Raw genomic sequence first — 13,045 nt, forward strand, 5'->3', positions numbered from 1 at the left:
TTATAAAAATCACCAAATGGGAATATAATCCGTGGGCCACATACTTTTTATATTAGTCTCGTCCTTATTAATTGGTCCCCATTTGCTTCTAGCTGTCCACACCGCCACTGTTGACCTCTGAATGCCTAAGCTATGAAATCTCAAACATCCACCAGGTACAAACCAGCGTGTGTTCACAAGCTCAGACTTCCCACGAAGGCAGCCAAAATGAAATAGGGGATGCTCTCTTTAGTTTAATTAGGACAGCAACTTAAAGTCCTTTTGGCTCCTCCTGATTTCCTGGACACATAGGCTGGTACTTACTTTCACCTGTGTAGTATTTGATCCTGCTGGGTTTTGTTGTTGCTGTTTTTGACATTGTTCTCTCCTCCCCTCAGAATAGCATCACATTTCACTTTAATTTCTGGGTCAAAAAGGACTCACGTGAGGAGAGAAATCTGGAAACCTGAATTCTAGTCTGGATTCCAGTATGTGCTGACTGTAAATTTGTAAAATTGGCCTAATGATCTGTATGGGGTTCTTCTGCAGAAAAGAATGATTTGTCAAACTGCTCTAGAAAATATAAAATATAAGAAGCTATTATCTGATAAATATGGGTTCTCTTTATTTTTTTTTAAAAATCTTGAAGACAGATCCTAACTCTTTTTCTCTGGTCTAAGCAAACAACCAAGTAAGAAGATCCTAGTTCCTTGAACTGCTTACCAGAGCTTTTTCTTATCTTTTATGCATCCCTATTGTTATCCTTTAAACTCTCCTTAAGCTTTCCATGCTTGTCTTTTAAAAAATGCTTGGCAAGACATTTACAACAGGATTTATTCAAGTCAGTGTGAAATAGAGTTAAGAGTTTAAGAAGCCCGTGTCTTAAATGGAACTTACTTTCAGTTTCCATTAGTTGCTGAGACAGAAATTTAGTTTTCCCTTTAGAACTAGTGGGATTCTTTAACCTTTTGTGGATGGAGTTTATTGACAGAGAAAATGCGGAGAAGCACACATGGGATTTTATGTACTTTGATAGCTTCTTATCTCTGCTGGAAGAGTTTTCTGATGAAAGTGCCATAGGGGGTCCTCATTTTTCCCAATGTGCATTCTGCATGCTCATAATCACTCTTGGACCTTGGAAGCGTTTCTGGAGACCATGGCGTGCAGTCGAGTCCTCAGGACTAGCAACCCTCCATCACTTTAAGTCACCTTAGGACTCCAAGGAGCCCGCTTAACGTTGGTACATCAAATTGTTCATTCAGGTCCAAGGTGTTGTCTCACCTGCTGCCATTTTCTTTGTGTTTCTCTCCTCTCCACTCTGCTTCCAGTCTGTCACCAACCTATATTTCATCTCCTGGTGTAAAGTTTCTCTCTGGATGGATGTCAAAGGTTCTAATTCTACCACATTCCTACGACTCTGAGTCTCTTCTCTGTGGGGAAAACCTACCATCTGTTTATCAGTTTTTTCCCCTCTCATGAATCCAGGAAGGGAGAACAAAGCATAGCTTAGAGAACACATTCTAGCATTTTCCTAAGGCTTTTATTCGAGTTAAATTTTTCTTGGCATGTGGCATTAATTAACTAAGAAGGTTACAAAATCAGGCTTAAAACCAGGCCCTTCATGGACATATATATACTTCCAAATGTAAAATAGATAGCTAGTGGGAAGCAGCCACATAGCACAGGGAGATCAGCTCCGTGCTTTGTGACCACCTAGAGGGGTGGGATAAGGGAGGGTGGGAGGGAGACGCAAGAGGGAGGAAATATGGGGATATATGTATATGTATAGCTGATTCACTTTGTTATGAAGCAGAAACTAACACACCATTGTAAAGCAATTATACTCCAATAAAGACGTTAAAAAAAACCCCAAACAAACAAACAAAAAAAACCAGGCCCTTCCAAACTTTTCTTTCTCCCTCCAATCCTTGCCATTGTCTTGAAAGCTACAATCCATATCAATTAACCACCTATCTAGAAACCAATGGAAAACACAGCATGTGGAAAAATTCTCTTTTTTTCTGATAAATGCTTTTTAAACAGGCTGATTCTCTTTTGAACCTTAAAGATATAAGCTTGGGAGCTATCTGATTTCAAGGTTGTAGGGCAATATTTAAAATTCTTATACACACAGCTCTTCAGGTCCAGAGGCTGAATTTTAGCAAGTCATTCACATGCAGAGTCATTTGTTAGAAAATGATCAAACAAATGATTTTCTGCATGGCTTTTTCCTTCTCGCTGAGTTGGTGTCATTCATTGCCATTTGCCTCTTCCCAGTTATTTTTGTTCTGACATAGCTTCCACACTTTGCATTGTGCCTTCTCCTCGTAGCCTCCCACTTCACATCTGCTAAACTAATTTCCCAAACTGCCAGTTTAAGAAGAATTAGGTAGCTTATTACCACTTGTCTCAAAGTTAAGAACCCTTCCCAGGAACTTTTATCCATTCATCCAACAAATATTTGAGGGCCCACCAGGAGCACCCATGCTTACCAAATTTGGGGTTTAATTATATCTGGATTTTACTACCTTTTCCTGGTACATAATAAGATCCTACATGATAGTCAGGCACACATTTCCTATCTATCCTGTCCCTCTTTGAAGATTCTAAATCTTATGAGTAATTAATAACTAGTAAGTGTTGAACAGGTATTGGAAAGTTTAGAATTACTATGGTATTGCTTTGTAGGGTTTCCTTCCAAACTTAATGCCCTTCCTTAAAATTTTCAGTTAGGCTGTTCTTTTTTTTTTTTTTTTTAAACGATTTTTTTGATGTGGACCATATTTTTTTAAAGTCTTTATTGATTTTGTTACAATATTGCTTCTGTTTTATGTTTTGGTTTTTTGGCCGCAAGGCATGTGGGATCTTATCTCCCCCACCAGGGATCGAACCCGCACCCCCTGCATTGGAAGGCAAAGTCTTAACCTCTGGACTGCCAGGGAAGTCCCAGGCTGTTCTTTTTATAGTGCAGACAAAACCAAATTTTATAGTGGTTAAAATATTTTTGTAGTTCGGTGATGAGAAATGCTGGAAAACTCTACCGTTCACTTCTCCAGTGAGAAACCCCAATTCAGAGTCAAGGTTGCCCAGAGGTGGTGAGAAGGTGGGCAAACCAGGGTGGTGGCAGGTAGACAAGGCCAGGCAGGTAATGGGCAGGGTCCCCCATACCAGCTTTCAGCCAGCACAATCCCCCCTGGGATCAGGTGTCAATATTAAAGTTCTAAAGGAAGTTTCCCCTCCCCAGAAGAGCTGAAAACCACACTGGTTTAGAGGCTTGTTATTTTTAGTTCATTAACATCCAGGGGAGATCGTAGATTTGCGTAGATTTGGGAAGATTGGTCAGCATCTTTGCCTCAGTTTCCCATTTGACAAAATGGCCCGGATCTAACCTAAATCTACACCACAATTTCAATTAAAATTTTCATCTTCTGTAGTCAAGAAGGCATGAAACAGTAGGCTGCTTTTCCTTTTCTTGAAAATCATTAAGTCAAACCTTAGGCTCTTATTTTTGAGCCTAACACATCCTAAGCCCCTTCTTTATGAGTCTTTCGGTCTAGGTATTAAAATTTATGGGGTTTTACTCCACTCTGCAGTATTTCCACTTTCCTTTTAAAAACTCTGGCCACTGTTAGGAATACACCGTACTGATTACAGTGAGAAAATTACTCTCATAATTCTCTTTACCCTCAAACTGTGTTTATTGAATCAGCCTTTCCCAATGTCCTAGAGTTCCCTTGGCCATATGTAGTATATTATAATTATTACTCTGCTCTCCTGAAAGAACGAAGGTAATTTCCAAGGTGCCTAAACTATCAACAGGGGTTAGTTTTAAAGTGCCAGAGAATCTGATTTATTGCCTCACAGATGATTTTTCTGTTCGATAGTCTAGTCTTATTCATACAAACCTCAGTCTCAAGATCTGTGTCTCAAATGGTTGTTAGTATAGGTGGGAGATAGTTCCAGGCTCAGCACGGTAACCAGCTACTGTTCGGATGTGTCTTTCAGCCCAAGCCACCAGTGCTCCTTCACTGATAACCACTGTTTCTGGAGAGTCCTTACGTAGCAGTTAAAAACTCAGGCTTGAGCTGACACTGCCCAGGTTTGTGTCCTGGGTCTGCCGCTTGCTACCTGTGTGACTTTGGACAAGATACTTAGATTCTCTGTACTTTGGCTCCCTCATATGTGAAATGGGAATAATAATGATTGTAACTGTGTTGCTATTGAGGGTTGAATTAGATAATAGGGTGGTTAGAATATCATCTAGCGTGTGGCAAACTCTCACTAAGTCTCAGTTATGATAATTACCTCAGGAGTTGTTCACTAACCTAGAGAAAATATTGACTCTCCTAATCATTTTTGAATGTGTTTGAGTAGAGTCTATAAAATCTTGGTAAAATATCCTTATGTCCCAATAGCTTACCTCTCCTGGAGGATTCTCGCATCATCGGCTGGTAACTTTTTGTTCCTAAGCATTTGCTGTGTGCCACATTCCACTCTTGGACACTCTGCTTAAACTGTCACCTCTTTACAGGGGGTTCCCAGACCTGCCCCTCTCCTAAGACTCAGTCAGGCACCAGGGTCTCACCTGCTTTTAGATGCTCCCCCCTCTTTTTTTTTTTTTTTTTAATAAATTTATTTATTTATTTTTGGCTGTGTTGGGTCTTCGTTGCTGCACGCGGGCTTTCTCTAGTTTCGGCGAGCTGGGGCTACTCTACGTTGCGCTGCTCGGGCTTCTCATTGTGGCGGCTTCTCTTGTTGTGGAGCACGGGCTCTAGGCGCGCGGGCTTCAGTAGTTGCGGCACACAGGCTCAGTAGTTGTGGCTCGCAGGCTCTAGAGAGCAGGCTCCGTAGTTGTGGCGCACGGGCTTAGTTGCTCCGCGGCATGTGGGATCTTCTTGGACCAGGGATCGAACCCGTGTGCCCTGCATTGGCAGGCGGATTCTTAACCACTACGCCACCAGGGAAGCCCGAGATGCCCCCCCCCCCCCCCCCCCCCCCCCTTAAAGCCCCTCTCCCTGGATTTCATTGGTTAGTATCTCCTCCATTCGCCCAGACTTCTGTTGGCTGTTCTGTGTCTCCCCCAGAGCCCTAGGTATTGAGGTGCTCAGTAATTGCTGAAAGAACACGAGCTATAGTCTCCTATTTAGAGACTGAAATGTAAAAGTCTCACATTTTCTGGGCTCTGCCTCTTTGAAAACAGGGTGGTTTCTTTTTTCCAGTCTTCAGCCTCCTCAGCCCTGCTTGATGAATTGGAAAACGAAAACTAACCTAAGTAAGCTGTTGCTGGGATAACTGCAGGCCCTCTTGGGTGCCGCGGGGTTCACTCATCTTACCCGGAAGCTCCCTGGCTCGGGCCTGGCTCGCTCTACACCGCCCGCGGGTCCGGGAAAGGCGCTGCCGACTCCCGACGAGCCAGGCGACCCAGGAGCGCCACCTTGTGGGCACCTTGGTTGCTGACTTTGCCAAGGAGCCGGTGTTCCTCCACCACCCATTATTCTGGTTTCCCATTTCAGGACCTGGGGAAATGTAGCCAAAAATGCGATTCTAGTTAATTACAAAATGGCGGTCAGGCAGACGTATTGTGAATAATCTACCTCTGGGTTTAAATAGGGCAAGTGCCTTTTAGCTGATTCAGATTTCTTTTCATTGAGTAGTAGGTACTATGTTTTTAACAGGGATTTTTGAACGGCCAATTCTGGATTTTACATGCACTGGTGAAAAAAGAAAAATTTACTTTCTAAGTTGTACATCACAGGATTCAGATTGTTATCAGTTTCTGAGTTGTTTTTTGCATGAATTTTTTTTAATGGCAAAGTTTTGTTACTCAAAGTGTGACCAGCAAAACCCTGGAGCTCGTTAGAAAATTAGAGTCTTGGTCCCCATTCCAGACCTGCTGCACCGGAATCTGCGGTGATTCGTGGGCACGTGACAGTTTGCGAAGCGCGGGTGGAAGTAAGGTGGAAGATCTGTGCTCTTGTCCCCGCGCGGCCGCGTCCTTGTGTGCCTCATCTCACCCCACGTGATCACATTCTGTCAGCCTCAGCCACCTGGGTGTGAAACTGGATCTTGGTTCCCGCCTTACCTGCCCCTGGGTCGGCTGAGGAAGAGCTGAAATCATATACAGAAGGTGACTTTGAACGTGATAAAAGCCTGTGCAAGTGTAAAGGAAAATTATGAGTGAGAATTCTTACATTTCATACTCAGCCATCATTAGCTAATCTACTTCATATTAGCTACATCCTCAGCAAAGCGAGTATTCACCTGTAACCGTTTGTTGTGCTTCAGATAGTGTCTGGGCAGATTTCACCAAGTTTGCAAAGGTCTCTCTTAGGCTAGTCTTCCCAGAGCTCAGAATAATCAAATTACATTCTGTTTGCTTTAACAAGACCTTTCACAGAATTTGCCTTCCTGGGGTCTCAGAAGCATTCCTCCTGTTGAGCCCAGGTTGGGACACAGTAGGTGCTTGGGGATGCTTGTTGATTAAACCACTAATTAGCCCCCAACAAGGTCCAAACACTGGCTTGATGTCCTTCACACTAATCCATTTATGATAATCAGATTATTTGCATCATTGAGAGATTCAACATAGCTACAGGACTCAGTCATCTCAATAATAAATATCAATTATTCATTAAGCAAAGACTCCTGGTGGCTGAGAAATCCTTTGGTAGTGCATGAAGATTGAAGTAGGTGAGATCATTAACTGTTTATAAACATCGTTCCCGTTACCTTTGAAATTGGGGGGTGGGGACAAAGGAAAAGAGCGGCAGCAAGGTATTACTCTCTCCTCCTCGCATACATTTTAAAAGAAAAGCAATAGCCAAGAAGCTGTTGGACAATAAGTAGGTGAAATTTTAGGAAAATATATCAGCTTGAAGGTGTTGCCTGGGGCCCTACTGGCTCCTGTTCTCGAAGAAATGGTACTGATTGTCAAACAGTGAAAGTGAAATATTGAGAAAAATGAATGACACTGTTCTCCACCAACCTGAGGCTCACAAATATTCAGTTCAAGTTAAGTTAGACTTTTGCATTGTCTACAATTTGTGAAATTATGGACTTTATGCTCCTAATTTACTAAATATAGTAAAAGTATGCTGTTTTCTTTTTATTGGATCCATTGCAATTAGCAATATTCTCTCTAATCATTTAAAAGAATTCAGAATGTTAGTGCTTCAAAATTAGTTTTCCTAAAGTTAAAATGTACTTATAATAGGTAACTTTATATAGGAGGGAAAATAAACCCTCATGCCTGCATGTACAAAGATCGTCTGTCAGAGTCAGATCTTGAAAGCAAGTCATGGCAGCATTCAGTTCACCTCTGAATACCTGACAATCCCAGGATGCTGCCAGTATGCTGTTGGTATTTTATGAGAGTGCATGTAATAAAAGAACTACAACTTTACCTTTTTATTAACTTTTTACTTTGAAAATTTTCGAATCAAGAGAAAATGTCAGAATTAAACAAAATGCACGGATACACATCTGGAATCACTGATAGTTCACATGTTTACCACATGTGTGTTCTCCCTCCCTCTCCTTTTCTCTCTCACATTCTCTCTCTCCTCCCCTCACCCCAACAAAGAACAAGGACCTGCTCTGAAACAGCCCCAGCAAAATGATCAAATTCAGGACCATTTAACATGGATAGGATGCTCTCAGCTAGGACATAGTTCTGACTCAGTTTTTGCTGGTTGTCCCAGTAATGCCCTGTGTAGCAGTTCCCCCTCGATCCCGGATCTAATCCAGGCTCACCTGTTGCATTTAGCTCTGGTCCCTTTGGTGTCCTTTAAACTGGATCAGTTTCTCAGTTTCTCTTTGTCTTTGATGACATTAACATTTTTGGAGTGTGCAGGCCAGTGGTTCCTCACAATGCAGGTGCAAGATTATGCGGCAAAAATACTAAGTGATGATTCTTCACGGAACATTACACTAGTGGGTTCATGATGTTGGTTTGCTCCATTACTGGTGATGGCAATTCTGATCACTTGGTTCAGGTGGCATCTGTCAGATTCTTCCTTTGTAATTAATAAATAATCTCTAATGGTAGCATTGTGGGGGGAGTACTCTGACACTATTAATTCTGTTTCCCCATAAATTTCAGCATCTATTCATGATCCTTACCTGATCAGTTACTACTGCTTTGGTCAAAAATGGTGATTTTCTAACTCTTATATTCCTTTGCATTTATTGGGAGTCCACTGTAAAGAATAGTTTTCTCTTCCGCCCTCTTTATGTATTTCTCTATTTATGTATTTGTTTGTGGGCATCAGTAGGGACTTGCAGGTGGTTTTGATTCAGGTGGTTATTACTTATTACTCTCATTAATCATTTTGGTGTTCATATGGTCCCAACTTTGCTGGGTGGGTACCCTTTCAACCTCACTCCTGTGTTTGTTTGACATGGCCCCATTGGTGTGTATCATTTATTCTTTAGCATACCTGTACTGAAGTTCTTCATTCAAGACACTGCCCAAATGACAGATTTTATTCTTGCAAAAATCTTTTTTTTAGCTATTGCTATGCCCCAGTTACTGACCTTACTCACGGACCAATGGGAAACCAGACAATTAAATCAGCCCTTATAGTACAGTAAGTTATGATAGGTTGTACCATGGAAACACCAAGGAAAAGCTCTTTATCCCACTCGGTCAACTTAAGAAGGCTCCTGGGAGAAAGTGTATCACCTCCTAGAGCTGAGAGATGAATAGAAATAAACCTGGGGGGAGGCAGTGTTCCAGGCTAAGGGGCGCACATGTCTCTTTGAGGAATTCCTATCCCCCAGGGAGGCTAGTGGCAGGGCCCCATCCCAAACCAATTAAGTCAGAATCTCTGGAGGGGGAAGGGTCTAGGGCCCATGCATTTTAATTTCCATAAATTTGTCACGAGGAATGGTGTCATAGAGCTAAACCCTTCAAAACTAAAATTTAAAAAGATCCATTTCATTTTATAGGATTTTGAACTCAACAACGAACTAAAGATGAACGTCCTAAACTTGCTAGAAGAAGTTTTGCGAGACCCAGATCTTCTTCCCCAAGAACGGAAAGCCACAGCGAATATCCTGAGGTAAAGGCAATTGTAGGTGCCTATTAATCACACTGGTTGATTTGTGCTGTGTTCATAGAAAATAAGATCTTGTCAAAACAGAAGGATGTATATTAGACTCCTGAGGGGCAGCAGGGATTCTGTCCTCACTGGGAAAGCTGCCTTGGGAAGACTTCAGACTGGGTGACATAACTTGTGTGCAGTACAATCGCTCCTGTTTGTGTGGGCAGATGGTGGTTTACTGTAGAACCAAAAGCCTGAAGATCCTCTCCTGCAGGTCCAGCAGGCATTGCAGAGGTGTTTTTTCCTCATGTGGGTTCTAAGTGTCTATTACAAGCTCATGTTTATGAGCGGGGTTGTAGTGTTTCTGTGGGAGTCTTGTGCACCTGGCTTGTGGATATGCCGCCATAGAGCAGCTATGCGTTTTCTTCAGCTTGTTTCACTGGTCCTGGACCAATTTTACCATCAGCTTCTTAGGTGGAGATTTCCACATCAGGTAGATTGTATAAATTTGGACCCCACACTTCAGTGTGACAAAGTCTTGTACTTCAGGTTTCCCACTAGAGGCTGCTTGTGTCTGTCATTACACCAAGCATCCAAGCAGGTAACAAACTTTCTTATAGCTTCTCGAACAGATGGGTGGGTTTTTTCCAGTCCACTCTACATGAAGAGGGCAGCCATCCATGTGTCTGTGTGGACATTTCAGTTACAGCTTTCCACCTCACTATATGTCTGTCCCTACTCGGGGTGGAAAGCCCAGCCCCTATCTGCCAGGGCCTGGTACTCCTTCACCGTTCTGATTTCTACTTCCCTCTTCATTCGCAGCCTCTGGAAAGACCCCTTCCTTTCTTCTATGCTCAACTCTATTGTTGTTTCTTCGTTATCCAGAATGTTTGTGTGTAGAGGGGAGTCCAATTTAGCTCAATCCACCATGCCTTTGGAGGCCCCTCCCTGATGCAGCAATGCCAGATTCTGGTCTGTACCATTTTAGCAATTGGCCTACAAGTCATTCTTGGTCCCATTAGCTCAAGATCCCATAGCCAGACCCTTCTTTGGTCTGTGGGCTATTATGGGTTGAATTGTGTCCCCCTCAAAAGTATGTTGAGGTCCTAACCCTTAGTACCTGAGAATATGACCTTATGTGGAAATAGGGCTATTGCAGATGTACTTAGTTAAGGTGAGGTCATACTGGAGGCAGGCAGGCACCTAATCCAATATGAGTGGTGTCCTTATAAGAAGATGCCCATGGGAAGACAGAGGGAGACACAGAGAGAAGGCCATGTGAAGATGGAGCAGAGATTGGAGTGATGCAGCTGCAAGCCAAGGAATGCCAAGAATTGGCTGGCAAACCACCAAAAGCTGGGAAAAGGCAAGGAAGGATTCCTCTACAGGTTTCAGAGAGAGCATGGCCCTGCGGACACCTTGACTTTGGATTTCAAGCCTCTAGAACTCTAAGACAATGAATTTCTGTTGTTTCAAGCCACCTAGTTTGTTGTACTTGTTTAGGACAACCCTAGGAAACTATTAAGAGCCTTTGTCACTTTTTCCATCCTATGAAACATCTAAGTGAGCTTAGGGACTCAGTTACTATGTTTATTTTCAGATTTTAAAATTCTAAATACATCTTCAGATAAAGCCTGATATCGGTGGATGAGTGGTCATATCTGTGAGTGATTGCTGTTCCTCTTTTCTCCACGTGAACAGTTGATTATCCTCCTTGTATTTAAAACATTGATAATTAAAAGCTAGGTTCTGGAAGTGTGTGCCCCTAGGAACGTCTGACTAAATAGCTGGCAGGGAAATGGGGGTGGGGTGGGGCTCAGACTGGGAAAGGCTGTCAGGATTGGCCAGTTTGAGGCCCTCATGTTGCCTGTCCCATCACAGCACCCATGCCAGATATCACCAATCAATCCTGAGCGCTTTCTTCCTGCACTCGCAGGTGAGCTCAGAACTCAGCCGATTGGCACTACTACTTCAGATGAAACTTACTTACCATCTCAGGTCTTTATTATTCATCAGGCTTAAGATGTACAAATTCTTTTTGCTGAGTAAGTGACCTGAGAATTAGAAGTGTAAGACTGATAAGGAATGGAAATTTTAGTAGATGGTACAGCCTGGGAGTGTAACACCTAGCAGAGTCTGATTCTAACTTTTGCAGGATGTCACAGGTTTAAATCTTCGCTCAGCCACTAATAGCTGTCAAGTTTCTTAATCAATCTCAACCTCATTTTCCTCGTTTATAAAGTGGAGCTATCAATACCTTCCTCACTGGGTTGTTGTGAAAATCACATGATGTAATATGTGTAAAGAGGTTAACACAATGCCTGAAACATAATTAGTACTCATATTACTGCTACAGGTGTTGTTATTATTATTATTAGAAAGCACTGACAGTAGCTCTTGGGAAAAATAGTTTCTGCCATCAAGCCAATACAGCCCAAGTAAAACCAGGCTACATCTTTGTCAAACTCAACTTTCCTTAGGCTTCATTACCTTGTCTATAGAAAAGACATGATAATAACTTTAAAAACCTATAATGGATTATAATCTGGAAAAATATTGAATCATTATGCTGTACACCTGAAACTAACACAATATTGTAAATCAACTACACTTCAATTTAAAAAAACTAATTTAGTATTGCACAACAATATTAAATAAATAAATAAACAAGTGAATGCAGTTTAAAAAATCATTCAAATATACACTTTAATCTGAGTCCAAACCACTGGACTAACAGAGAACCTCAGACCCCAGGGACTATTCATTGGAGTGAGGTCTCACAGAGGTCCTCATCTCAACACCAAGACCCAGCTCTACCCAATAGCCTATAAACTCCAGTCTTGGAAGCCTCAGGCCAAACAACCAGTAAGACAGGAACACAATCCAACTCATAAAAAAAAGAAAAAAAAGAAACAGCAAAAAAATATGTCACAGATGAAGGAACAAGGTAAAAACCTATAAGACCAAATAAATGAAGAGGAAATAGGCAATCTACCTGAAAAAGAATTCAGAGTAATGATCGTAAAGATGATCCAGAATTTCGGAAATAGAATGGAAGCACGGATTGAGAAAATGCAAGAAATGTTTAACAAAGATCTAGAAGAACTAAAGAACAAACAAACAGAGATGAACAACACAATAACTGAAATGAAAAATAGACTAGAAGGAATCAATAACAGAATAACTGAGGCAGATGAATGAATGAGTGAGCTGGAAGACAAAATGGTGGAAATAACTGCCAAGGAGCAGGATAAAGAAAAAAGAATGAAAAGAATTGAAGACAATCTCAGAGACCTCTGGGACAACACTAAACGCACCAACATTCAAATTATAGGGGTCCCAGAAGAAGAAGAGAAAAAAAAAAGGGGCTGAGAAAATATTTGAAGAGATTATAGTTGAAAACTTCCCTAACATGGGAAAAGAAATAGTCACCCAAGTCCAGGAAGCACAGAGAGTCCCATACAGGATAAACCCTAGGAATAACACACCAAGACACATATTAATCAAACTAACAAAAATTAAATTCAAAGAAAAAATATTAAAAGCAGCAAGGGAAAAACAAAAAATAACATACAAAGGAATCCCCATAAGGTTATCAGCTGATTTTTCAGTGGAAACTCTGCAGGCCAGAAGGGAGTGGCAGGATATACTTAAAGTGATGAAACAGAAAAACCTACAACCAAGATTACTCTACCCAGCAAAGATCTCATTCAGATTTGATGGAGAAGTCAAAAGCTTTTCAGACAAGCAAAAACTAAGAGAATTCAGCACCACCAAACCAGCTTTACAACAAATGCTAAAGAAACTTCTGTAAGCGGGAAACACAAGAGAAGAAAAGACTCACAAAAACAAACGCTAAACAATTAAGAAAATGGTAATAGGAACATACATATCGGTAATAACCTTGCATGTGAATGGATTAAATGCCCCACCCAAAAGACACAGACTGGCTGAATGGATACAAAAACAAGACCCACATATATGCTGTCTACAAGAGACCCACTTCAGACCTAGGGACACAT

The 13,045-nt window shown here is 41.6% G+C and overlaps 1 protein-coding gene across 1 annotated transcript in view; it reads left to right on the forward strand.

Moving 5' to 3' along the window:
- RASGRF2 (Ras protein specific guanine nucleotide releasing factor 2) overlaps positions 1-13,045 on the forward strand; it is a 224,169-nt gene that overhangs the window by 185,397 nt on the left and 25,727 nt on the right. The window contains exon 19 of the mRNA XM_061187956.1: positions 8,929-9,041. Within this exon, the coding sequence (XP_061043939.1) occupies positions 8,929-9,041 (113 nt within the window). The remainder of the gene's footprint in view (positions 1-8,928; positions 9,042-13,045) is intronic.

The sequence above is a fragment of the Eubalaena glacialis genome, chromosome 4 (assembly GCF_028564815.1).
Source record: "Eubalaena glacialis isolate mEubGla1 chromosome 4, mEubGla1.1.hap2.+ XY, whole genome shotgun sequence".
NCBI lineage: Eukaryota > Metazoa > Chordata > Mammalia > Artiodactyla > Balaenidae > Eubalaena > Eubalaena glacialis.